The sequence below is a fragment of the Hemiscyllium ocellatum genome, chromosome X (genome assembly GCF_020745735.1).
Source record: "Hemiscyllium ocellatum isolate sHemOce1 chromosome X, sHemOce1.pat.X.cur, whole genome shotgun sequence".
NCBI lineage: Eukaryota > Metazoa > Chordata > Chondrichthyes > Orectolobiformes > Hemiscylliidae > Hemiscyllium > Hemiscyllium ocellatum.
Genome location: NC_083453.1, coordinates 23,557,547 through 23,584,495, shown reverse-complemented (window position 1 = coordinate 23,584,495; position 26,949 = coordinate 23,557,547). Strand labels below are relative to the sequence as shown.

The 26,949-nt window shown below is 41.7% G+C and overlaps 1 protein-coding gene across 10 annotated transcripts; it reads left to right on the top strand.

The window, feature by feature from the left end:
• Positions 1 to 846: 846 nt before the first annotated feature.
• rnf41 (ring finger protein 41) lies at positions 847 to 24,984 on the top strand. Of its 10 annotated transcripts, none has more exons than XM_060821060.1 (6): positions 847 to 930; positions 12,197 to 12,315; positions 14,778 to 15,049; positions 16,262 to 16,397; positions 18,350 to 18,453; positions 21,016 to 24,984. In XM_060821060.1, the coding sequence occupies exons 2-6, from the start codon at positions 12,226 to 12,228 to the stop codon at positions 21,368 to 21,370; spliced, it is 957 nt and encodes a 318-aa protein (XP_060677043.1). In that variant the 5' UTR covers positions 847 to 930; positions 12,197 to 12,225; the 3' UTR covers positions 21,371 to 24,984. The 10 variants fall into 10 exon arrangements, with proteins under 10 accessions (XP_060677043.1, XP_060677041.1, XP_060677042.1 ...); XM_060821058.1 differs by having other exon boundaries at positions 848 to 930; positions 12,194 to 12,315; XM_060821059.1 differs by having other exon boundaries at positions 861 to 1,009.
• Positions 24,985 to 26,949: the final 1,965 nt, after the last annotated feature.

Genomic DNA, 26,949 nt, shown 5'->3' with positions numbered 1-26,949 from the left:
TCTAGATCAATCTGTCTTTCTGCCTCACTTTCCTCCTTTGAGACAGTCCTTAAAACCTACCTCTTTGACCAAACCTTTGACCATTTGTCCTAAACGTACCTCAGTGTGCAGGTTTTATAACGTCCCCATGAAAAGTGCCTTGAGATATTTCTGTGGTGCTATATAAATAGCTGTTTTATAGAGACCTTCTTGCAAGCCGTTGCATCTGAGTTCGAAGTACTTGTCAATCATTAAGACAATGCATTGTAAGTTGCATCATTCTCATTCGCATGTGGAGAATCAAATGTTGGATCAATGCTTTGCCGAGTGGTCTACAGATGTAGTGGTGGAACTGTCTGTCTCCAATGTGTGACACATATGGGCACTTATTTCATAGCGAGTTTTGAGAAAATTTCATCATGAAGTCACATTGCCAAATTGACTGAAACTCTGACTGAAACTATACAGTGATGACACCACATGCCCCGCCCCATGAATCGCCCTGATGCGTGGTAATGAGTGGTGAAGTGCGACGTCAATCAGAATGACGTCGGCCCGCCTGGCGGTCCCATAGAAACACACAGGTCGTTAAAAGGTTGAACGTGATAATCCCTCCCTCGACTGCCTGTGATTGGGCGCTGAACCAGGGTCTGTCGTACAATTAGTGCGTTGAGATGTCAATTGCCCTGAGCTTTAATCCAATTGGGTCAATACTGATGTCAGTCATTTAAGGACGCCCCCCGAAGCAAAGGTCTGATTTGTTAATCGACCAGTGACAGGCGGGATCAGATATCAGTTTCTGCATTTCCATTGGTCCATTGGAACAGTTGCCTGAATCCCTGTGTCAGGATTGATCAGCCTATGTGTCGATCATCGGAGGTGCTGCTTCAGAGGCTTTCCCTGTTTAAAAGCTAGAGTGGAGGATGACGTTGAAAGGTTGTGGTATACGATGTAAGGAAATCTTCAAATAAAATTACGAATTATTCATACGTCTGGGGTTTGTGGCTTTTCACCTGCTGATAGATCGCTAGTAAGTTCAACCGTGTGGGCGCGAGAAAGATGCTGTGAATGGACGGGGCCAGGGTGCTTTGGGCGGCAGGAGAGACCGCGGTCTGATATCGGGCCTAGTAATGAACTGGAACGGAGCCTGAAAATAAAGTGTCATGTTACGGCTTAGGCTGAATTTCAGGATCTTTGGTGTCCGTGTGGACCTCAGCCATAACTTGATTTGTTCACCAAACGTTCCTGAATAAAATGGGGTTTTCTCTGGTTTTGTCTCCTGATAGTTCAGCTATCTTTGCATCTGTCTTTTTCTCGAGTGTTTGACATTTCAGCATTTCTCTGTTGCTATGTATATGTTGGTTAAATACTGGAAATGCTCAGCGATCTTTGTCTCCGTTCAGGAGCTCCTTGAGATTAATTTCACTAACAGAAGGTGATTTATGGGCAAGGAGTTTAATCAAACCTCGTAGTTCTGGAAGAATTTTAATATTTATCATTTTATTAAGTTTTCCTAGGGGGAGAATGTTGGTGAGGTAGGATAAGATGCTTTTTGAGGTATTATCGTTAAATTGTATCTAGACAGCTTTGGTTAATCCTCTACTGAAAGGGGAGAAACTCACTATTATAATGTGATTCAAAAATTAGTATGTAACAAACAAATAGGTGTGGTAATGGTGGGTTAGAGGATAGTTGATGCCATATATTCCAACAATTTTTAATTCATTTATTTTAAACTATATATCTTTTGTTGTGGAAATTATTTTTAATCAACCAGTTCAGGCATATTATGATCTACCTCCTGCACAAGTGAGAATTGAACCTGTACCCTCTAGCGATTCTGCCACTATGCTGTAAGACCCCCTTGTTATTATTGATTTATAATGGCATCTCATTTCATTTCTAGTGGCTTGTTTTAATATTCTGGTTTTAATATTCTAATGTTATGGTTGATGCCATAATAACATTGTGTGAGACCTTGTCATTCTATTCTCTGTCTAATCATCATTGACTCCAGTTTTATTTTTGAGTATTTGTAGTATGACTGTTCTGACCTCATTGGCATTCTGTAGCTTTACAAAAACAGTAAATTGGTTCGTGCTGTATTTGTTCTTGGCAGATGACCATGTATTTTTGGAAGAAACTGAGTCATACTGTGACTATGTGTGAACAGGTGACTAAGTTTGTTCGTGAGATGGAATAAATATCTCAGCATATGCATATGAAGAATGATCTGGATGATTATTATACAGTTGCTGTCCTGTATTTGAGTGCTTTGTGAAGGAAAAATGTAATCCATATGAATTTAACATTTACTTGTTTCCACATATTTTAGTGGAACTTGGTTCTATTTGACCTGTTGATACAGCTACAAGACTATGGGGTATTTTCATGCTCCTTCATTTTCTTTTCTCCTCCTAACGTATGCTTCCCAATATTTTCATGAGCTCCTTCAACCTTAGATCCTGTTCCTCCTCCTCATCAAGTCTACCATCTTCAACAACATCTTGCTGTCAAAAAAAGGCTAAGCTCAGTAATCTGTCTTCTGGCTGCTGTCCTATCTCCAACATTGCTTTTAGAAAAACAGAATGCTGGACGAAATCAGCAGGTCTGGCAACTTCTGTTGAGGAAGAAACAGTTAATGTTCTGGACTCTCTCAAGGAGAGTCTTACTGGAGTTGACATTAACTCTGTTTCTCTTTGTACAGATGCTGCCAGATCTGCTGAGGTTCTTCACTAGTTTTTATTTCTGATATCCAGCATCTGTTGTACTTTGCTGTCATTTCAATATTGCTTTCCTGTTCAAGCACCTCAAACTTATCACAAACTCTTATCTCTCTTATAGCTCGGAGCGTATTCAGTCTGGCTTTTTCCCTTCCTGGAGCACTAATTGAGTCTTGTCAAAATCGCATTTTATCCTCTTGTGACCCATTATGCTTATCTTTTGACTTTTCAACAGTGCTTGATATAATTAACTTCTGCAGTACTAAATGTTGCCCAGCTCCTTGGAACTGTCCTTGCATTGTTCCATTCCTGTCCGTTCTAGTGGAACTAGTACCTTCCCATCAGTGACATTTCTTCCAGTTTCACAGCATTGCCTCCACCCTCCCTTGAGGATTTATCCTTTGGCCTCTTGTTCAACTCTGTGATTTCCCTTTTTGTGATATAATTTGCAGTCCTGAGTTCAACGTCTGTGTACATACGAAGATGCCCAGTTCCATTGTTACCTCGTCGTTCACTGACTTTGGGCTGTCAAGTCTTGGATGATGATGTTGGGAAGTTTGCAGCTGACATTCTGGGCCTCTTGGGCACTGCCTCCCCACCCCCCCCCCCCTCCCCCCGCCTTCCCTACTATTGGGCTGAGTCAGTCCCTTTTGATTTGACCCTCTCTTGAGTATAAAATCCAGGTGCTCTCCATCACGGAGGCTACTCCTACTGTCATTCCCTGTTCATCATCACTTTTCCTGCTCCCTTCAGCTCAGTCTCACACTCAGGACTCAAGCTCCAGGAAATTCCCATCTCTGAACACTGATTAATTAAAAGTCTGTTTACATTCAGGATGTAATGCTGATAGCATGGCTGGACTCTAGGAAACAAAACATTTGTACCATTGGAACCAGTGTTTGCATGTGTGAGGGTTTTGTGTAGGCAGGAGAGGAGGTGCCAGTTCCTCTTGTCAGAATGTTCGTTAGAGGTCACAGTTTCACTTTGTTAATGCTGGCCTCGACAAACGTCCAGTTACTATGGAAAGTGGATTTAGCTGTTGCAGACTGCAATATAAATGTGTTGAATGTGGGAGCAGTTAACTGGAAGCAATTTGCTCATGTAAATGTAAAGAGATCGTGGAAAAACGAGTCGTGTGGTTCGGTATTTGTGTCCCTACCTCTGTATAGGAAAGTCCAGATTCAAGTCTCACCCCAGAATGTAATGGCTATGAATGTGTGTCATAATATTTCCAAACAGGTTTACATAAGTTAATGTTTTTTTTTATTTTTTTAAAAAAAGTTCTGCTTCTGAGCCAGTTTTTTTTTTATTTTAGGAAAAGAACAATTGACTACTAAGCACAGAAATAGATCATTCATCTGTGGTGCGTATGATGCACAGAGGCTTGTTCCATTTGAATTCCTCTCCCTTCATCACCATATCTTTCTATTCCTTTCTCCCTCATCCTTGTCCAGCTCCCATCATTAAATATTTCTTTGGTATTATCCTCAACATCTATCCCATGTGAGAGCAAGTTCCATATGCTCATCACTCCAATGGCAAAAGATTTCTCCTGAATTCCCTGACTGTTTGTTTCAGATGGAGGGTCCTCTTGTTTTGTTTCCCCACAGGTGGAAGCATCTTCTCTATGTTTACCCTGGAGAACCCCTTCATAATTTAAAAGGTCTTGATCAGCCTGATCTGTCTTTCCTGATGGTTATAACTTCTCAGTTCCAGGGTTCTCCTTGTTAAGGATTTGATTAACCCTACCTGGGTGTGAACTATTCCCTGTCTAGAAGCTTGGCATTTAATTTTAAATACAAAAATCTTGTTGATTCTGTTTAGAGAAGCAGCTACTATGGTGTTTATTTTGAAATACTAGTTACTGGCAAATTACTATTTCTATGAAGAGGAAAGAGTAAGCATTGTACTAACATGCCTGTGCCATCCTCCTTTATCCAGCATTGCACCATTCATGATTGGATAGTGTAGTAAAATTCTCCTGGTGCACACACCAATTGACATCATCAAAATAACGTTCCTTTGGAGAATATATTACTAGCTTTGACAATGAACCACAAGAGGAAATTGTTTTGCCAATGTTGCAAACATTGATGTAGTGTGAGAGAGAATTTGAAAGTAAGCCACTGGCAACTAATTGTGATCCACGAATGTACCCCTTTCTATCCTTTTTTTTTCCCCCAGGTTCTGCACATCCATCTTCTGAGCCTAAGACCCTTACTTGTTGTGCAGCCTCACTGTTTGACAAGTGTGTCTTTCACTAATTGTTTCTTGTGCTCTTTTCTTTTTCTCATCTCTGTTTTCTGAAACATGTTTGGTTGCTTTCTTTGTTATATATTGCACCTCCCCGCTCCCCACCAATTTAAAAAAAATACAATAATTTGGGACTGCTGCTCCAGTGGTCCTGTATCTCCTGATAATTCTGGAGTTCTTCTGTTTGTTTGTTTTTTTTATATATTTAAAAATGGGAAATAAAAACTAAATTCTGCAACATATAGCAGTGCATCTTCATTTATTTAAAGATTAATTTTCATCAGAACCAATGGACAGCAAAGTTTGGATGCATGTGTGCATATCAACATCCCATTAATCTTTTGAATATGGAGATGGGGACTAGACTGGGGAAAGGACCATGGTGGAAGTGGTCGTGTTTTACTGGCAATGAGGACAGCAAATGTAGAGGCAAATCTGACTTTTTTTTGTCAAACTGTGGTGAAAGCATTGCCCAAATCCAGAATTGCCATCATATTTTTTTTGTTGATTTTCAGAGCAGACTTGAGTAGCATATGGTTTCTGGATTAGTGGTGCTGGAAGAGCACAGCAGTTCAGGCAGCATCTGAGGAGCAGTGGAATCGACGTTTCGGGCAAAAGCCCTTCATCAGGAATAAAGGCAGTGAGTCTGAAGCGTGGAGAGATAAGCGAGAGGAGGGTGGGGATGGGGAGAGAGTAGCATTAGAGTACAATGGGTGAGTGGGGGAGGAGAGGGTGGAGTGGATAGGTGGAAAAGGAGATAGGCAGGTAGGACAGGTCCAGACAAGTCCTGGGGACAGTGCTGAGCTGGAAGTTTGGAACTCGGGTGAGTGGGGGAAGGGGAAATGAGGAAACTGTTGAAGTCCACATTGATGCCCTGGGGTTGAAGTGTTCCAAGGCGGAAGATGTGGCGTTCTTTCTCCAGGCGTCTGGTGGTGAGGGAGCGGCGGTGAAGGAGGCCCAGGACCTCCATATTCTCGGCAGAGTGGGAGGGAGAGTTGAAATGTTGGACCACAGGGCGGTGTGGTTGATTGGTGCGGGTGTCCCGGAGATGTTCCCTAAAGCGCTCTGCTAGGAGGCGCCCAGTCTCCCCAATGTAGAGGAGACCGCATCGGGAGCAACGGATACAATAAATGATATTAGTGGATGTGCAGGTAAAACTTTGGATGTGGAAGGCTCCATTCGGGCCTTGGATAGATGTGAGGGAGGAGGTGTTGGTGCAGGTTTTACAGTTCCTGCGGTGGCAGGGGAAAGTGCCAGGATGGGAGGGTGGGTTGTAGGGGGGTGTGGACCTGACCAGGTAGTCACGGAGGGAACGGTCTTTGTGGAAGTTGGAAAGGGGTGGGGAGGGAAATATATCCCTGGTGGTGGGATCTTTTTTGGAGGTGGTGGAAATGTCGGCAGATGATTTGGTTTACTTTTGGGCGAGAGTGGCAAGAGATAACCTAAATTGGTCAGAGCTTGTTTTCTGTGTTTGGGACAATAGAGATAGTGGCTGGTATAGATGGTAAGGTTGAGAGAGTGGTACAAACTCTTATAGTGAGGAAGAACCATAGCAAGCTTGTTCTCCCTCAGCTAACTGTCCTTTTACTATCTGCAACACTGCATCACCCCTAATGTTAAAAATCACACAACACCAGGCTATAGTCCAACAGGTTTAATTGGAAGCACACTAGCTTTTGGAGTGACACTCCTTCATCAGGAAGAAGGAGCGTCGCTCCGAAAGCTAGTGTGCTTCCAATTAAACCTGCTGGACTATAACCTGGTGTTGTGTGATTTTTAACTTTGTACACCCCAGTCCAACACCGGCATCTCCAAATCATCACCCCTAATGTGCCAGTGATATCAGACTTTGTGAAATAATATATTATCTGGAAATACAGTACAATATTTCACCCATGCTTTTGCATATAATCATCCCTGACTCTCTAATTTGTAAACAACATGACTATGAGGAAATGATTCACCTTGATCATGTTAGTCTAGTGGTTGGGATGCTGGGCTATGGCACATTCCTCTTTGGGTTGGAGAGGGGAAATTCAGTTTGGGTTGTTGGAAGTGAAGTGTGAGGATGCACCTGCTTGAGAAACTTTGTGGAACCCACTTTGAGGAGGTAGCAAATATGATAGGACAGTCGAGGGTGTGAAGTGAGGTGGGTAGATGGCGGACCCTTTATGGCAAGCTTTTTAACAGGATTTCACATGCAGGATTACTAGAGAAACTTAAGGTGTATGGAATTTTGAGAACCGCAAACTGGATGTTTTTGTTTGTTTTTGCAAGAGATAAGAGAGCAGGAATTGTTTGGTGTGGTTGAAAGCAGGTGGTGGTGTCGCTCGGGGTTCCGTTCGCTCCTGTTCACTGTCTGTCAAGATTTGGACAGAAGTCTTCAGGGAGTGGTATCAGAATTTCCAGATTATGCCCAAACAAGGAAGTATACTATCCAGACAAATTCCAAGAAAATTGATAAGTGAAGTGATGGACTGGGCTGGCAGACGGAATTCAGTATGAGTGACGTATTGAGTTGAAGAAACATCAGTAATTCTTCTTTGGAAATTAATTGGATCACTGCTGTTAGAATTTTAGTTTTTATCATTGATTATAGAATCAAGGGGGAAAAATAAGAGATTATAATGTACCTATTTGCATTTTAACAATGCCACATTGTCCACTATAGAGAGGATATTGAAGCTTCCAAGAGAATGTGATGCAGATTCACTTGACATCATTTACAAAAATGTGACAAATAGTTTTAACAAAGAAATCTTGATTTTATGAGCTAACAAAGATTGTAGAAGTTTGACAAGCAGAGTTTCCTTGATTTAAGATGATTTTCAGGAGAGTGAAGGGAGGACAAAGGTTTTGACTTTGGATTCAGGAGGAAGCAAATCCTGTAGAACAGAAGTGGGATCCTTGTGTGCAAGTAAGTAAAGGGGGGGGGGGGCAAGATTAATGTTCTAAAGTTGGACAAAGCTTGTCCAATCCTATTTTTAGGTGACTGTTAAAGGTGTCAATTCAAAAAGTTGCTTGAGACATGAACATTACCATTAATGTGGAGAAATGGCAGCTTGTATGTAACATTAAAAATCCATCACTGATTTAACAGGACTGTTCTGTAAGGGAGACTGGAGTATTGTGCTTTCTGATGCTGTGAGGTTTGCTGTTCAACTGAGTGTTAGTTTCTTCACTCCCTTTCTCTTTTGCCCTAAGCCAAGCAGCGCTCACGTCACCTTGCTCGGCCTTCCTGTTTGAAGTGACCACTGTTGTGTGTCCTATAGCCTGAATGTAGCTTGCTGTAGGAATGGACTCCCACTTGTAAAAATAGAAACTGCACTTTCAGAAGAATGTTGGTAATCTTGGCGAGGATGCAGCTGAGCTGGTTCTGGAAGCATTGCATAATATCTTTGTTGTGTAGAATACAGCACTTTAGGCAGTCTAAAAGTAATATGAAATTGTACAGTTTCCAAAGAATAACTGGATGCCTTTGGCCCTTATTATAATAGTTTTTCCCTCTTGGTATGTACAAGATCCATAGCTCTTAATTGCAGCATGTGGGATTAGGTTCCTTTAACTTGTGGGAAGAGGATAGAATGCTTTGGGCTGAGGGCGACAAATCTGTAATTGTATGGGAGTGGACAGTCTCTTGAGGGTGCTGTGTGCCGGCTGGAGCTTATTTAGTCTCTTATTTTCCACTTGTGAATCACGTAAGCTGTTTATATCTTTCCGTCTGAAATGTTGTTTCCTTTTCGTTTTGTGAAATGGACATAGTGATTGCCTTTTGCTGTGTCACCAAGGTCCTGAGAAAGCTGTTTAATTTTCTGCTAGTTGCTAAGCTGTATTTTGTCAGTTTCTATTAATGCTGAATATTGGTTGTGTGTGTGGTCTGGTGCTTTGAGGCTGTCACTTGTGTCTGTTTTCCCTGTTCCAGTTAGCACTCCGACTGGGCTGGATGGGATGGGCGGGGGAGGGAAATGGCAAGACTGGGAAACTGTTTGTTTGTTCTTATTTAGCTGGGAAATGTTAAAATAGAGGTGTACAAAATTTTATGCAGGATTTCAGTCGAGGTGGAGGTTGGTGGGGGAGAGAGAGAAACCTTCTTGTGGCAGGTGGGTCAGTAATCAGAGAATTGAGAGAGCAGCAAGAGGGAGGAGAGAAGGGGGGGCTGGGAGTGGAACTGGATAGCTATGTCAAAATCTGACGGTGGGATGAATGGTGAGCTGTGCTGCTAGTTTTGTAAATTAACCCCCGCCCCCGCCCCATACACTTCTTCCCCCAGCATGATCCCTTTTAAAGGTGAATCAATGTGCCTATTCTGTGAAACTGATCCTTTTTCTCTGAGCCACATTGGTAACCCCTGATGTGGAGTAGTGTTCAGGAATTGGATGGATGCAGGAAAGTTTTGTTTTTTATATATTCTTGCGCGATGTCAAAGTAAATCGTGCTTCTGATGAATATATTCATGTTCAGTGTAGGGTGTAGGTTTGCTCGCTGAGCTGTAGGTTTGATATCCAGACGTTTCATTACCTGGCTCGGTAACATCATCAGTGGCGACCTCCAAGTGAAGCGAAGCTGTTGTCTCCTGCTTTCTATTTATATCTTTCTCCTGGATGGGGTTCCTGGGGTTGGTGGTGATGTCATTTCCTGTTTGTTTTCTGAGGGGTTGATAGATGGCATCTAGATCTGTGTTTGTTTGTGGTGTTGTGGTTGGAGTGCCAGGCCTCTAGGAATTCTCCGGCATGTCTTTGCTTAGCCTGTCCCAGGATAGATGTGTTGTCCCAGTCGAAATGGTGGTTTTTTTCATCCGTGTGTAGGGCTATGAGGGAGAGGGGGTCGTGTCTTTTGTGGCTATGTTCATGTTCAGTGTCTTCCTGCTTTAAGATGCCGTTGACTAAATCACTCTGGACTGGTCTCTGTTTCTGTGTGGTTGCTGGTTGGCATTGTGAAGAGTGTGCAAGTCATGTATTGATTTAAGCATGGAATCTTCCACCCCTGCTGCTGCATTATTGATGGTAATGACCTTCAGATGAGATGTTAAATTGAGACCCGGTCAAGTTCAGGATGCAGGGGATTTGAGGCCAATTAGGTGAACTGCGTATCTGAATGGGGGTGAAGGTCACCAAGCTGCATTCATTGCACGTCACTTACTTAACTTTTCTCGCTCGGTTGATGCTAGGCCACTGTGGGAAGACATTTGAGAATCATTGGAAGAAGCTGGAGTCATCTATACATCAGATGGGGAATGTATAAGGGGGTTGTTCAATTCCTGAAGGTCATTTATATTTCTGAGAAGGGAGCTTGCTCAACCACCTCTCCCCAGCTGAATTCAGTTGTACTTGACTATGTTCTCACCCAAAGTTAGATGCTTTTACCTTGGCTCAGGAAAGCTATTTCAATCTTAATATTGATAAAAATCTACTTTCTGCACATGAGTCTCACTGGGATGGGCCAGCATTTATTGCCAAACCCGAATTGGCCTTGAAGATGGTGACAAGCAGCTGCAGTTCCACAATGCTGTTGGCAGGAAGAAGTCCAGGAATTCGACTCGGCAACAGTTAAGGAAGGGCCGTTTTGTTTTCTTTCTTTCTTTCTTTCTTTCTAAATATTATATAGTTCCTAGTCAGGGTGATTTGGAGGGGACCTTGCAACTGGTGCTATTCCCATGTGTCTGCTGCCCTTGTCTGTCTGGATGGTAGAGGTAGCTGGTTTGGAAGGTGCTGTCAAAAAAGCTAAAATTGAAAGGTAGTTCTCACTACTTTGGTTGAAGTAACCTGCAACATGAAATCCCCATGAAACAAGGTTTCTGGATGGGAAAGCCCACGTGAGGGTGCTCAGGAGACTTACCAGTACAGCTCCAGTGATGAGGGATTTCAGCAATAAGGTTAAGTCCGAGAAGCTGGGCTGGTTCTGTCTGGAGTGAAGCAGATTGACTGGCGTCCTGATGGAAGTGTTGAGGATTATGACCGGTACAGACAAATGAATCGGATAAGTACTAGCAGGAAGTAAACTTCACCACAGGGCTAGGGCAAGGGAGTGGGGCTGACTGGACTGCTCTGCAGAGAACTAGCATGGATTTAATGGGCTGAATGACTTTTTGACAAGGTTTCCTGATTGACATTGGGGAGGACTCCATTATCTTATCAAGTGACTAATAATGATGGCTGTTCTCTCCTTTTTTATGTATAACCCCCCCCAAAAGAGAAAAAAAAACAGATTGTGCATAAATTTTTAAAAAGCTAACAAGATATAGAAGCTGTTGACACTGAACATGCTCTGGCTCTTCTAATAGGGTTTCCAAGTACAACTTGAGAGAAGATGATGCATGGTGAATGTTTGTTTTTTAGCACCATTTTCCTTTTATAACCCAAGGGAAGATGATGGCATTCTTTTTTTATATTCTGTAGTTGTTGCGAACCTCTCACATTGTTTCACTCAAAACAGACTGAAGCTTTTCCTTGTGGAAGGCAGTTGGAGAAACAAGGCTTTGTGTTATTGCAGCACAGCCGGGAAGAATTGGGAAAATGTTTACTTTGCCCAAATTCATCTCTACGTGTTGGCTTGCTTCCAATCCAGGATATCTGATGCCATTAAAATAACGGATGTGCACCATTGTGCGGCTCATTGCTGTACTACGTTAAAGCTGCATTCTGCTCCCATTTATCCTCAGTCTTTTGTTTGGCTGGAGAGATCAGTATTGCGTCCGGGAGTTTTTGCAGGACTGCAAGTTAATGTTTTGAGAAGAGCCTTGTCTGTAAACGTTGTGTTTTGCAAAAAAAAAAGTTGTCTGCAATGGTAAGGAACTCCTAATGCAGTTTTAATCCAAACAGTGGAGTGTAGGAAACCTTAACTGGGCTTCTGTAGATGGAGGGAGGGGTGTGGCAAGGGAAATCGGAGTCTTTTGGTGGGAGTAGAAAAGAGAAATGGCAAGGGAATGAGCAAAGTTACGTGTTTATGCAGTTGGTGTGTTGTAAAAGATTTTAAGATGGATGCACTGTGGCAGACCTGTTTGAAGTTACTGTACCTGATCCAGTTAGTCATTTATGACTTCTGATTCTTTTTATTTTGAAGTAACTTCAACTGCCCAAGTGGGAAACGAACACTAAGTGTCAAGCTTTTGATGTGCTTCATTGTATGTTTACAGTTGAGATTTTTGCACGTTTAATGCATGTCATTTTATCTTTACTGATCAACCTGTTTATCCCAGGCAATATTACTTATTGCAAATAAATCCACCATTTTCTTTTTAGCAGAAACTCCTGAGGCTGTTGCAGTATGAGCCATGGGGTACGACGTCAATCGGTTTCAGGGCGAGGTGGATGAAGATTTGATTTGCCCGATTTGTAGTTGGGTTTTGGAAGAACCTGTACAAGTGAGTAAGCTAATGTTAATTTAGGGTGGTGGAGTCGGGTTGTGCAGAGGGATCCCAAATGGTCTTGGTGTTCAAAGCTCCAAAGTATCTTAACTTGCAACTCTTGGAACGGGCAACTGTGCCTCATTGTGCAAGTGCCTTTGTTTTAAAGGGAGAAAATAACACCAGGTTTTTCGAGGACCACTCTCTGAATCACAATATTTGGATCATGCTGGCTCACCTCACCATGTTATATGAATGCTTCTTGTATTTCTTCGTGAGTTTGACATTGGGTTCAGGGCAAAAGGTCTTGATGGGAGTTTGGGCTGAGAACAAGAAATCCTGTCCATCAGACCTCCTTGGGTGACTGATCTGTTGATGCAGGGTTGGAATGACTGCAGCTGTACTGCACCAGAAAGCTGCAAGGTCAAGAGATTAACCGAATGCTTCATACATTGCAGAGTCTTTTGAGTGTTAAACGGCAGTCATGATTCTGTGAATCAAGTGGCTGTCCAGTTCCAAGACTTGAACATGCAAGAGACCTGAGGGAAAGGGAGAAATTGCTGTTGCTCAAAATGCACATTTAGTTTGGTCAGCATCTGAGAAGAGAAAAGAGAGTTTAACTTTGTAAGCACATAGATAGAACTGGACTGTAGGTAGGACAGCTTCTCTATGGCAACCAAAACCAGTTCTGGAGGACATTGTACATACAAATGCTGACTGAATACAGTGACAGCCATGATGCATTCCAGGCATAAGGCTCGTTGAGTTGCTTATTAAGTGGGTGAATGAGCCATATGGACCAACAACCTCCCCTGTTCTTGGGCAATAGCAGAGATCCTTCATTTTGTATCTACTCCTTAGGTAGAAAGGGGGAAATAGATCAGAGTTCCTGCTCTCCTTCCCCCTCTTCACCTCTGAAAGTGCATCTTTGTTATGTGAGACTATAGCTGGGATTAGCTGTGCAATGAAACTGCTTGCTGGTACTCCCTTGAGCTTGGTTGCCTACTCCTGCTATTCCTTGTGTTATGATTTCAATCCAACTTTGTTTATTTGTAAGAAAGCAATTTCTCTCATCTGCTTATTTCCTATCCTGCTTTCCAGTGATTTTGGGGGAGTGTGGTAAGTGTGCATCTCCTATTGGCTAACTGGGTGATTTATATACTTAAATTATTTGGGGGAGGGAGCTAGTATTGCAAAAGCAGAGAGGAGCAATACATAATGGACTTTCCCTGAAGGCAGTGTTTCAGAATAAGCCCCTGTATCTTGTCCCACTGTATGAATAGGCACTACGTTGGATTTGATTTTTGTTGCATGCAACAAGCTCGTTTGGATCTTTGGCAGTTTGTAATGGCTTTGAATGTGTTGACACTCCTTGAGTTGCATGCACTGGCATCAGAGAGGAGAAAGAAGAATTAACGGCAGGAATTTCTAGTGCAGTGACCGATTAATAACCATGTTATTTTGTTTCCGAGAATGGCAACCAGATAGGAATAAAGAACTCTAAAATGCTAAATTTCTAAAACCGGCCTGTATGAAAAGAGCACTAGTTCCAAGTACAGTTGTGAGAACACAAAATTCGTGTAAACATGTTGGAGCTGGCTGTGTGACAGACTGAAGGGGAAATGTGGAAAAACAAGCCTTTGTGTGCAATGAGGAAGTTTTATTATGTTCCCGCATGAGAACCTGTTTCGTGGTTTGCATCTCTTGTCTTGGGATACGGATTTGAACTAAGAAGGGGAGGCAAAGAGTTTGTGTTTTAAGAGGCATAGGTAAGTTTTTAAGCTGGTTGAGAGAGGGTTAATCCTATCATCGCAACTGGATAACTGCTGGTCTGAAACCTGCATGAAGATGAGAGTGGTGGACCTCCTCTCCTAAAGTTCTTAGTCATCTCCTGTGATCCCTTCCCCCCCCCCCCCCCCCCCCCCCACCTTTCCCCCACCCCACTATGCAGTCCTGTAAAATGTAATTTTCAATGAGTATATTACAGATTTTCTGCTAGTTTATGAATTTAATTCCAATGAAACGATGCGTGATAGATTTGATGGGGCACCTTTTAAAAAGATTACGGGAGAAACTGACGAGCTCAAAATGGTACTTTGATACTGACTGCATCATAAAAATTGGCTCCTTGACAATGCCGCAGAATGCTTTTCAACCTTGAATTTGATTAAAGGAAATTCACCTCTGGCCAGTGTTCATCTCCATACTTGGGGGAGAAATTTGTGTAGGTGGCAATGTATCCAGCGTTGTTTATACAATCTGATCTTGGTGATCTATGCATTACTTGATCACATCATGTTGATTTATAGCCATGCATGCTTGTGGAAGCAGATCTGATTTTATTGAATAGAGCCTGAGCGTGCTTAAATGGGGTCACCACAAATTGGATTCCCAGATGACTGGTGCAGTTTTCTTTATTTGTTCTCGCTCGCGCTCTCTCTCTCGTTGGTTCATTTGCTGTCTCCTCTGTTCTCTCCTAGGCACCACACTGTGAGCATGCTTTCTGTAATGCCTGCATCACCCAGTGGTTCTCCCAGCAGCAGACCTGCCCGGTGGATCGCAGTGTTGTTACTCTAGCCCACCTTCGACCCGTTCCCCGCATCATGCGGAACATGCTGTCCAAACTGCAGATCACCTGCGACAATGCCAGCTATGGCTGCACAGCTGTGGTGCGGCTTGATCAGTTGACCTCTCACCTCAATGATTGCGAGCACAATCCGAAGCGACCCGTGACCTGTGAGCAGGGATGTGGGTGAGTTTCTTACAACGAGCTTTCAGAACTGTACATGCACCTGTATTTTAGGTGAACAAATGTAGAACATAGTTCTTACTGAGCCAAAGGAAGGGACCAGCTCCAATTGCTGGTTTGTGTTGAGTTTATCTATCTTCCCCAAACCCAGTGGTGAGGTGCTTCCAGTCATCTTGGTAAAAGGCTGTTTGAGGGCGGGCTTAGAGATTTCGATAATCTGGCTTATGTATGATGAACGGTCACCTGGATAGGGTACTGGTAAACCAGCTGTCAGGGAGTTAAGAAAAGTTGTCTATTGTTTATCTTTTTCTTTGTTGTGATTTGACTTTGCTTTCGTTAGTCTTCTAGTGTTAGCTCTTTGGGTGGCTGTACACTTTTTTGATACTGTTCTTAAATTGCTCAGTGTTAGGTGCTTTAGTCAGAGGGGAATGGGTCTGGGTGGGTTACTCTTCAGAGGGTCGGTGTGGACTTGTTGGGCCGAAGGGCCTGTTTCCACATTGTAGGGAATCTAATCTAAATGGCTACTCTTCATTGAGCCTGGAAGACCATGATTATCGACCAGCATCATAACCATGTCCTATCCTGAAGCTGTTTGATGTCCAGCTCTGCTTATTCTTTCCTCCCAAGGATCATTTCATTGTAGTTGGAAGCAGAAAACATTGCCTCTTCTCCCATTCACAACCCACCCAGCCATGAAGGATCAATTTCTCTGCCCTCATTTGGCCCTCATGGCTTCCGAATGATTCATGGTACAGGAGGCACAAATAAGATAAAGAGAAAGTATGGCGAATATAAACTGACTTCTGGATGTTTTCTTAATGTTGTAATCCATTTCGAGTCTGTTGTCATGGAAGACCTACCCATTTCCTGCCCTCCTTTTATTTGCCCTTCTCCACAAGTGATGTGCTGATCATACCCGTGCTGCCTAGTGAGAGTGTCTGTCAGTAACAAGCTGGCCATTCAAGGAGATGCGAATCTGTGACTTGAGTGAACCTGTGCTGTTCTCTCGCACCCTTCATTCAGCAGCGTGGTGCCGAGTCCTTTCCAGAGTGAAAAGGAGGATTCTTGGACGCATCCTCAAAAGATTGAGCTATTTTAACTGTCATATTTGTTGTTGCTTAGCTGATTAAAATTAACAAGATTTGTTTTTAGGGAAACTATAGTAATTGGTTCTGCTGTTCTGTTATTTTACCTTGGTCGTCTTCCCTTTTTCAGATTAGAAATGCCCAAAGATGAACTACCAAACCACAACTGTACCAAACACCTTCGCACAGTGGTACTTCAACAACAGGGGAAGATTGCAGAACTGGAGAAAGCTTCAGCAGAGCATAAACATCAGCTGGCAGAGCAGGTGGGTACTTGCTGGCACATGGCCTAGCAATACTACTGAAATATTTAACCTGGGTGCTGTCAAGGTTCTGACTTTCCATGTGAACTAGCTAATATCATTATTATTGATCATGTAAATGCCCTTCTACTGTGCTCCTGGAGAAGCAAAAAGGAATTTTTTTTTTTTAGAAAGAGTAGACCTCACCACTTAAAAGGTCTGCCTCTAAAATGGGCATTTTGTATTGGCCAAAACTCACCAAATGTCTCATGATATATGGTTAAGGTCTATTTCAGAGTTAGTAGTGATGAGTATTAAGTGCTTTTTTTTTTGGCAGGAACAGCTGTACTTACTCACTTATGATATTGTATGATGAAATATTTTTTTATTTTTGAAAATATGTTTTAAACACAATCATTCCAAAATGTGCTGTGAGGTATTTGGGTTGTTTGGTGAAGGACATGTACTTTGGGTATGTCAGAGTTAAGATGGCCAAGTGCTAGCCTTTAGCTCTGTGGGGCTCATAACTCTTTCCTGCACTTAATCACACAGAGGTGAGTTCTGGCTTTGAGGAGTCAAAGTTGCATTTCCACTGCACTGTGACATTTGTGTGAGGCCATTGATATGAAGTGCCGTGTTTAAAGCTGTAGAGCAAAACCACTCGGGGCGCAATCCAACTCTCGAGCAAATCCGAGCAAGCTCCTTCTAAGGAGGAGTCATTGGGAATTATCAAAGAAACCTGCTCAAATGGGTTTATAGTCAGCTTGATTTTTCTTTCATATGGTTTCTTTGTGACTGAGGGAGCTGTAAAGTTTGCAGAGTGGAGCATTAAAAGCAATGTATGCTTTGCAGCATGTGGCATGCTCCTATGTGAGTCTTTTATGCAGTGCCTTGTTTGTGAGGGAACGATTGACAATGCGCACAAACTAAATTGCATTATTACAAGTGAAATTTCAGTAACTCTCCTCCAAATGAAAAGGATCTTGCAATCTGTTTTCATTTATCCATTTTTCTTATGGATACGCAATGTTTCCACTTTTCAATGAGAACTGTTTATTAGAAACCACCATTCTTGTGCTGTCTTGCTCCGCTGGCTTCCTCACTTGCACATTTGCTCTCTTTATAACCTGTAGGCACTGTATGTGGTTAATTGTCTGAGATCTTGAAGACTTTAGGAGCTGCTGCTTTGTTAAACAGGCAAAGAAGATTGTCTTTCTGAAGGGTAGAACCGCACTACCTTGTACTAAGTTATCAAGGCTTGGAAGGTTTTGGCTCTATAGTTTTTAATAGTTTGCCTTGACACTGAGAGAGTGAAGGATATCTATTGCTATCACTGACTGTAGCTTGACTAAACAAGTGCATGGGCATCGATTTGATGGGCAGTCACTTCTTTCTTGCAGATAAATAAAGCCCTTGGGACAAAATGCTAGTGGTCTGCTGACATCTGCAACCCAATAAAAAGAGATAAAAATAGAGAAAAATTGATGGGGTGGGTTAGATGAAGTAAGTGGGAAGTGTCTCATAGCATTGACAAAGGTGTAGGCGTATTTGGAATATTTTGTCTACAGGTAGTTCTTCTATAATGTGACGGTTCCATTCTTGTGTGAACCCGTGTTGTATAAAAATTGTGCAATAAAATTAGTATTTAGTTTTGGTGATGCAATCCATGTTACAACCAACACACATTTTAAAAGTTTGCACTTCAGAAGCCACGTCCCTTATTTGTCAGTTGCATTGCAGCCAATTCGCTTTGACGAAACGCGTGTTATAGCAGAATGACCCGTACTTGCTTCTGACCGTAGACAAACTGTATCTTGATGTTTTTGGGCATTTTCCTTGGTGACAATATGTCCTTGAAAGAAAACTTTAAAATAACAAGCTAGCAATACTCAGCAACTCCGTCAGCATCTGATTAAAGGCAGACTATTGACGATCATTGATCAACTCTGTGTGTATGTGTTTTCCTTACTTTGCAGAAACGAGACATTCAACTTTTGAAAGCGTACATGAGGGCTATCCGCAGTGCAAACCCAAATCTACAGAACTTGGAGGAAACCATTGAGTACAATGAGATCCTAGAGTATGTTTCTGTTCAGTTTCTTGTCCTTTTGCCTTTGCCGTTCTGTGACTAAGTAGGGAAACCATTGGCTTCTTTCCAGACCTTGGCTGTTTTGTAGCCAGCCACTTTAAGATGTTAGAGAATTATAAGCAGTCCATGCTTTGTAAGCTGCTAACAGTCTTCCAGTTAACTTCCTAAATATACTTGTTCTGTATCTGTGACCTATTTCTGCAGGAGTTCAGAATATAGAGCATTTAAATGGAGGTATTTGAGCTAAATTAAGATACTTAAGCAGGATCTATTTAGACTTGTATCCATTCTTTAAATTCAATTTCAATATCGTCTGCCTTTGCATAATTATAATCCTGTATAAAGCAATCACTAAATATCCCAGTAACATCTTTGGTGTTGGCTGTGGCTCAGTAGTATATGATTGAGGATGACACTCTTGTGCAGTACTGAGGCCCCATCCATCTGCTCAAGTGGACACACAAGATCCCAGAGTACTACTTTGAAGAAGAGAGGGAGAGATTGCCCCAGTGCCCTGGCCAATATTTATCCCTTAGTCAACAACACAAAAGGGGTTATCCGATCATTATCATGTTTGTGCGCAAATTGGCAGCTGCATTTCCCATATTACACCAGTGATCGTGCTTCAAAATACTTCATTGGCTGTACAGTGCTTTGGGATGCCCTGAGGTCACAAAATGCGCTATATAAATGCATTTTCTTTTCAGTTTGCAAGGCTTTAGCATAAAATCTAGGTCAACACACCTGGTGCAGTACTGAGGGAGTGTGGCATTGTTGGAAGTGCCATCTTTCAGACGAAATGTTAAATCAGGACCCTGTTTGCCATCTTGGGTGGGTATTAAAAGAGCAGTATTTGAAGTGAGGTATTCTCCCTGGCGTCAATGTTTATCCCTTCAGCCAGCACCGTGTATGAACAAACTAACTGGGCATTATCACAGTGCTGTTCGCAGGAGCCTGCTGTGCGCAAAAACAAAAGAGGCTGCAATGTTTTCAACAGTAATCAGACTTCCAAAAAAAGCATTTCATTGGCTATAAAGCACTTTGGGAAGTCCTAAGTCTTTGAAATCCGTTAATATCTTAATTTAGCAACCGTCTTTATAATGGGCGAAAGTGAGGACTGCAGCTGCTGGAGATCAGAGTCTAGATTAGAGTGGTGCTAGGAAAGCACAGCAGGTCAGGCAGCATCCGAGGAGCAGGAGAATTGATGTTTTGGGCATTCCTGATGAAGGGCTTTTGGCCGAAATGTCGACTTTCCTGCTCCTCGGATGTTGCCTGACCTGCTGTGCTTTTCCAGCACCACTCTGATCTAACCGTCTTTGTAATGTTGACCGGTTGATCATTTTTGGAAACTTCCTTTCCAACCATTTTACAATGCTTGTGTCCATTAAGTTAGTTCCGGAGCTAACTGCAATAGTTGTATAAATGACAAAACACTTTTTTTTTGTTCAATCATCTTGAGGGCTGAGAGGATGGTGGGGAGGAACCATTTGTTTTTCTAATGTGTCACTTAATATAATGGTGACCAAGACTAAAATGGCCTATCCCAGGAACTTGTCTAGAGGAATAAAGGGAAACCAATAAGAAAAAGCTTAAAAGTATTAAATGGTGCATGTATTCTAGAGTTTCCACTGTACCTTTCATGCTGCAGTAACAGGGTGGGAAGGGAGAAAGAGCTGTGGGGGCAGAGCTGCACTCATGCATTTATTTGCAGTGATTTGGAAATAGATTACCACCCTATAGTCTGGAATATAAAGTGTATGCATCAAAGATACTGCCTTTTGGATGAGATATTTAACGTTAAACTGAGAACCCATCTGCACCCTTAAGTGGACATAACCAGTCCCACGGGCACACTTTGTTGTAGAGCACGTTTTCCCACTGTTCTAGCCAGTATTCACCTCGACATCACTTCAGCTTTTACTTGAAGGTAAATGGGGTATTTGGCCTTTATTGCATTGCTGTTTTGTGGGACCTTGCTGTGCGCAAATTGGCTGCGACATTTCCTATGTTACAATAGCTACTGAGCTCTTTAAAAGTACCTCATTTGAATGTAAAGTACTTCAGGACTTCCTGAGGTTGTGAAAGGCACCATATGAAAACAAAGCTTTCTTTTTCTCTCTCCTTTTTAATCTTCCCCGTCCATTTGGCTGCAAAGTTTTTTTTAAAAAAAAATCTAAATTTTAAATGTGAACCAAGTTGCATGCAGGGAAAAGATGAAGATTTTTGTAGTGTTGGCAACATCCTATTGCGCAGCCCTCTGAGCTGAGGCAGAATGTGGTCTCCGTGCAATACCCTATCTGTGACCGGGTGCTGGTCATATTGGCCCCTCCTTCCCCACTCCCCACCCTGTGCTGAGCCCCAGATGGGTCAGGAAGCAGTCATGTGCAACCTGTTATTGCAACCCCTCTTTCTGGATGAGGATGTGAAGTTGCAAGGAAAAAAGAAACTGTGTGCTCTATTCATCTGAATTTGTAGGGCTTAGTTGACAGGGATTTTGTTTATTTTGTTAAATAAAATGCACACATTACCTGAATGGTATCTTCTGTATTGTAGGTGGGTCAATTCATTGCAACCTGCTAGAGTAACCCGCTGGGGTGGCATGATCTCCACCCCTGATGCAGTTCTGCAAGCAGTCATTAAGCGGTCTCTCATAGACAGCGGGTGCCCAATGTCCATAGTCAATGATCTCATCGAAAACGCACATGAGAGGAACTGGCCTCAGGGCCTGGCCACTTTAGAGACTCGTCAAATGAACCGCAGGTACTACGAGAACTATGTAGCTAAACGAATACCAGGGAAGCAGGCAGTGGTGGTGATGGCGTGTGAAAACCAACATATGGGAGAGGACATGATCATGGAGCCTGGTTTGGTGATGATCTTTGCTCATGGTGTGGAGGAGATCTTTTAAAACAAACACAATGTGTTCCTTTTTGTTTGAATGAAGTTCATAATGAAAAGAAAGCAAGACTTGGCCTTGCCCTAACTAGAATATCTTCAGTGGAAAAAGAATTCTACAGAATCTTCACATCTATTTGCATTATGGACCATTTGACCAACGGCTTTTATGCAGCTCAAGAACTGGCGTAAAGGATGAGCTTGCAGCTCACAGAACATTTGTCACAACCATTGTTTTTTATTTATTCTTTCAAGATTAAAAGACTAAAGGCAAGAAGGACAATTCTGATGCCCATTCCAGTTCTTGCTGCCACGTGAGAAAACTAACATTGGTGGCGCTATTTTACCTTACCGATAGTGGTTTGAGTTGTGCTCTGATACCTGATTTACATGTTTGTTTCTTTGCCTTGTTGCAAACAGAATAGTAATGGACAATATTTCTATTGTAGAAGCTGCTGCTACACTGTGGTCGAGTGTAGAATACAAAAGTGTTTCTGTGATCATTTTGGAGGGAAAGTCTTTTCAGGTTGCTCTGTTTGAGCAGAGCTCACAGACAAACTTAAAACAAATAGATTTTAGTCCTGTATGTACAATATGGCTTAATATCCACGAAAGCAATCAAAATAACTCTGATTTGCTGCAAACAAAATCTGTCTATGTTCAGGCATGATCAAAAAAGTTTTTTTTAACAAAACCCAAGTGAGATGTGGGGTAATGTGTGGAACATGAATAATCACTTGAAGTGTGGTTTACTAAGTGACCAGTCAGGCTGAGATGAATTTAATTTGCAACTGCTACAGGGCATTGCAATTGCATTCACCTTTTTTTTTGTTTTACTTTGAACCTGTGCTAATATTAATCACTTTAACCTAAATCCTACCTTCTTTTGGATTTGCCTTGAATTGAATTATTAAACTTGATGTCAAATGATCTCTGAACAGAGTTTTGTGCAAGAATGGCCAAAATTGGAGTGAGATGCCTCCAGTGGGGAAACAACAAAAAGATTGGCCTTTTTTGATCCTGTAACTAAACCTGCTTTTAAAATCTTGTAAGTATTTTATTGTGTGATGTAACCAGGATGCCATCTTGATTTTGAAACAGTCTGTCTGTCTGTGTACGTATGAGAGAATCTTTTCATGTAAACTTCAAAAGTAACCTGGCTACTTTCTCCTGTGGATGGATGTTGAATGCATGTTTGCAGGCCACAAAACTATAATGAAGGCTGAACTAGTAAAGGATTGCAAAAAAAAAAGAAAATATGAATGAAAGGGATCCTAAAAAGCCCAAGTATAACATGTATATTTTAAAAAAACACTTAATTCACCTGGCTTTGTTTCAGTGGAACTGACTGAACTAGGTATCAGTACTTTGGTATCTGTACCTAATATTGGACATTTTAACCAACTGCAAATTATTACATTTGACCGAAAGTAGCCAAGAATGATCAGACCGATTTGTCACTGGCAACAGGTTTAGAATGTGGTGCTTCAAGTCCTAACTTGATGAAGAGAGGGAAAATGCCGTTAACCTATAAATTCTAACTAAAACTCATGTCTGTATGTATTATTTTGATTACAGTCTTGCTGTTTGACTGGGAATTTTTAAATTTTGTCCACAAATAGGTGAATTCTCTCCTTCCGCATTCAAAATTTTAAGTTTACAAAAACCCCTTGCAAGTGTGCAACACGGTTTAACTTTTGTTTGGGCGAGAAACTGGGTCGATGGTGTTGATTCAGTCCTGGGCAGTTTTTTTTTTAAAAAAGCTGAGTTCGGATCCAGCAAGTCTTTATCACAGTCCCTTGTGCAGTTCCCTACTCCTTTCAAATTGTAGGGAAATCTAGTCCATAGGTCTTGAATGTGTGTCATTTTTTGAGTTCAAATCTAGGGGATATTGCTTAAGGTTTGTTTCAGAAGGATAACAATTACACTATTTATTTTGAATTAAGAGGACCTTCAGTGTTTGGACAACATGAAGGAATACTCTTTCTATTCAACTTGGGAGTGGACTCAGGAATGTCATCACACCCATCCAAGGAAGTGTCACTTTTATTTTTCCATGGAATCCACTTCAGTGTCTAAACCTTGGGCCTCCTGGATTCTGAGAGTTTTCCAACAAGCTAAAAGCTATTTTAATGTCTGATTTCTGGTTAATAATCAGTCCAAATATTTTGTCCAGCATCATAAATGTTTTTTTGGAGGGCTTAAGATACAAATTTGTGCACCAAAGTTTGCAGTAAGTGACATGACTGTGACACTCCCTCTGCACACCCAGGGAATCCATCATGACCTTTTTTTTTCCCCCAGGCGACTGGTAATTTAACATGCAAAGGTGCAGTAAGGGCCTTCCCCTCAAGTTTATTTTAAGTTTTAAACCAATTGATTTGCAACATGTGTCACACAGTCCCTTTTTGGATGTTTCCATTTGGATCTTGAGGTGGCTTGACATTGCTAAGAAAAATGAAACTTCCAGCTTGCTGGTTGGCTGTGGGCAGAAAGGTAGTTAGTATCTGGTCTGGTCCTGTTTTTTTTTAAGTCATCTGTATATCTTTCCTGAAATTGTGTGACAAAAGTGACTTTGAGTGCCCTTGATTAAAATCTATCCAAATGCAGTCAGAAAGGATTTTTCTTTAAATCGCCTAGTTATGTGCAGAAAGCTATTGTAGTGATGACGGTGTTCCCAAGCCTGCTTTCATTTAGTGCCAAGGATTCTGTATAATCGTAAAGGAGCTATTTCCATTTCCAGTTTTACACCCTTGACTTTGAGACTAAACAAAGATACCTAAGAATATCCTCGTTGGGAAATAATGTGTTTTTTTTCTTTAAAAAAAATTCTCTCTGTCTCTCTGCATATCTCAAAAAGGAGCTAGTGGCCATTTGGTCCCAAATTGACATTCTACATTTATCGAGGGACATTTTTGATTGAGGGCATTCCAGACAGGCTTATCTTTTTGATTTTTAAAAAATATATTTTTCAGTTATGGTCACTGCTTTTTAAGCAGTCAGGTGCAGTACCCTGATGTGTTTTGTCCCTCCATAACCAGAGGATGCTGAGGTCAACTATAATCTGTCCGGTTGCTGCCCAGTCTGAGATTGCCTACCTCTGCTCAGAGCAGAAATTTAAATTCTTGGTTACACTGGGGGAGAAGAGGGGTGGGTATCTTTTACCTAGCTTCTTGGAGCTTTAAAGTAACTTCCAATGTGATGGATGGAAAAGCAGAATTTGGCCACTGTGTTAATCCTCTCTGGAATATCGTCCTGCAGCAGCTGATTGGAATTGTTGTCTATTGGATAATATGCATAGAAAATCAAATAGTATTTTAGAAACTGTTATCTTGCAGTAAAACAAGCAAACTTGTATGAAGTGTTTTTTTTAATGTTGCTCCAGAAAACAATTCAGTACTTTTTTTTTTAATTTTATAAAGCTATGTATTGTCTCAGTGTGTGTCTTTTTAAGGTGGACCTTCTGAGTACACAAGTTTTATTTTGTGATTGGCGAATGTTTGCAGTCCAGAATTGTCTCCTGTAGCTGACTAGTTGTGATGTATTTGAAAAGCTGTGGCACTTGGTATTAATGATGAACAAAACACTTTTCATAAATTATCTGTGAAATAAAACTCATACTATGTATTTGGTCTTTGTGTCTTTTTTTTTTCCCCTCCCAACTTGCGCTGTCTGTGCATGTGCCAGTCTTTTATTTTCCTGTCTCACCAACCTTGCTTCCAGCATGGTTTATCCTCTCCATTTTGCTCACTACCCTCAGCCAGGACGTTCTGTTCCAGCTGAGCACGGGGCTAGTTGCATTCTGCACTACATTCTGGTACACAGTTTCAAATGTTTGGACTTGCCCACCAGAGTGACATTGGCTGGTTAATTACATACCCGATGGGCTTGTTCGTCTTGTCAGCTTGTTCTTGTAGTGTTCATCTGCAAAATATGAGAGAGGTTTACGCAAAGTGGAGAATTGTACGGATGAATGCCAAATTAAACCTCTGCTTGGGCAGTACAAATCAAAATGTCAGTCGATGTGGCGATAGCTGCACCGAAATGTAGGAATGGAACAAAATAGCTGATCTCTATGCAAATTGGAAGCCAAAATAGATATTGGATATATGTCCAATCACTTTAATAAAGCAAATGGAATGCTGCAGTGCAAAATCAATACGCCTGAAAACTACTTTAAGGAAGTCCCTGCTTAAGTCAGATTTACGTGGAGTACTGAGTCCAGTTTTGGCCCACCAGGCTTTTTTGGGGTGGAGGGGGGGGAAACGTAGGTGGTGGTGGGAAATGTTTGCATACTCTTTGCAGTTCCAGTGGCTGATCCTGTACACCAACTTAAAAACTGAAAGTGGATGTTGTAAATCAAACAAAGAGTTTGCTGGAGCCATTTAGCAGATCTGGCAGCATTTGTGGCGAGAAATCAGAATTAATGTTTCAGGTCCAGTGATCCTTCCTTAGTCACTGGAGCCGAAACGTTGATTCTGATTTCTCTGCAGATGCTGCCAGACCTGCTGAGCTTTTCCAGCAATTTTTTTTGTTGTTGTTTTCTGATTCTCCACATTGTTGTAGTATTGGAGGTTTTGACTCTTATTTTTTTCCTCCCTTCCCTGCTGCCACCCCTGTGCATGCTGAGCTGACATTCCAAGGCCAGTGGTGTCCATGTGTTGGCCAATGGCTATCCCTTGCCTGTGAGTCATGATGGTGTCAAACTGTGGTCTCAAGTCGTGAAAACTTCTTCAGATTGAGCAATGTTATGACATTTTGAAGGGTTGATTATACAAAGTCTTGTCCTTGGATCTGTTGTATTTAAATAGTATTTGATGTGCTTCTGTAAAATAGACCTGGCTACTGGAGTTTTGGAAATTTCCCAAAATAAGGCTTTGATAATGAAGGTTAAATTTATACTTTAACAGAAATTGGAAATTCATTTTGTGCTCCCTCCTAAGGAGTTTGTATTGTTCCTTTTTAAACAGTCTCCCAATTAGACTGCATTTTCCTTTTGTACTTAATGTAGCCTTAGAATATGAACTTCTAATTTGTGAAAAAGCAGACTTCCTGTTTTGAACTAACTTAAAGGTGTATGTAGAAATATATCAAAAGCTTAAACAACCACTATTTGTTGTAATTCCTATTTGTTTTTTAAAGTTCCACAGAATTCTTCAAAAAGTATGCCAGATATTTGCTCTCGTCCTCTCATCCTTTTGTGAATTGCTTTGTGGCGACCCCCCCCCAACCTTCTACAATCCCCTATATCCTTCTGTATATCTGTGACTAGGACGCTAGGGTTTGATCTATAAGGAGAGGCTGAATAGGCGGAGGCTTTTTTTTTCCTCTCTGGAGTGTAGGAGGCTGAGGGGTGACTTTTTTTCTATACAGATTTCTAAAATCAAGGGCATGAATAAGGTGAATAGGCAAGGTCTTTCTCCCCCCCCCCCCCCCCCCCCCCCCCCCCAAGGGTAGGGGAGTCCAAAACTAGAGGGCATAGGTTTAAGATGAGAGGGGAAAGATTTTAAAAAGGACCTGAGGTGGAAAAGAGACAAAGACCAAATACTAACCTGAGGATGGGACATACGTGGAATGAGCTGCCAGAGGAAG

What these genes read in the sequence shown, in the direction of transcription:
- rnf41 (XM_060821060.1), top strand. Translation starts at nt 12,226, where the DNA reads ATGGGGTACGACGTCAATCGGTTTCAGGGCGAGGTGGATGAAGATTTG. An exon ending in ACCTGTGAGCAGGGATGTGG is followed by an intron (nt 15,050 to 16,261) that starts GTGAGTTTCTTA and finishes TCCCTTTTTCAG; the next exon opens with ATTAGAAATGCCCAAAGATG. An exon ending in GAGTACAATGAGATCCTAGA is followed by an intron (nt 18,454 to 21,015) that starts GTATGTTTCTGT and finishes TCTGTATTGTAG; the next exon opens with GTGGGTCAATTCATTGCAAC.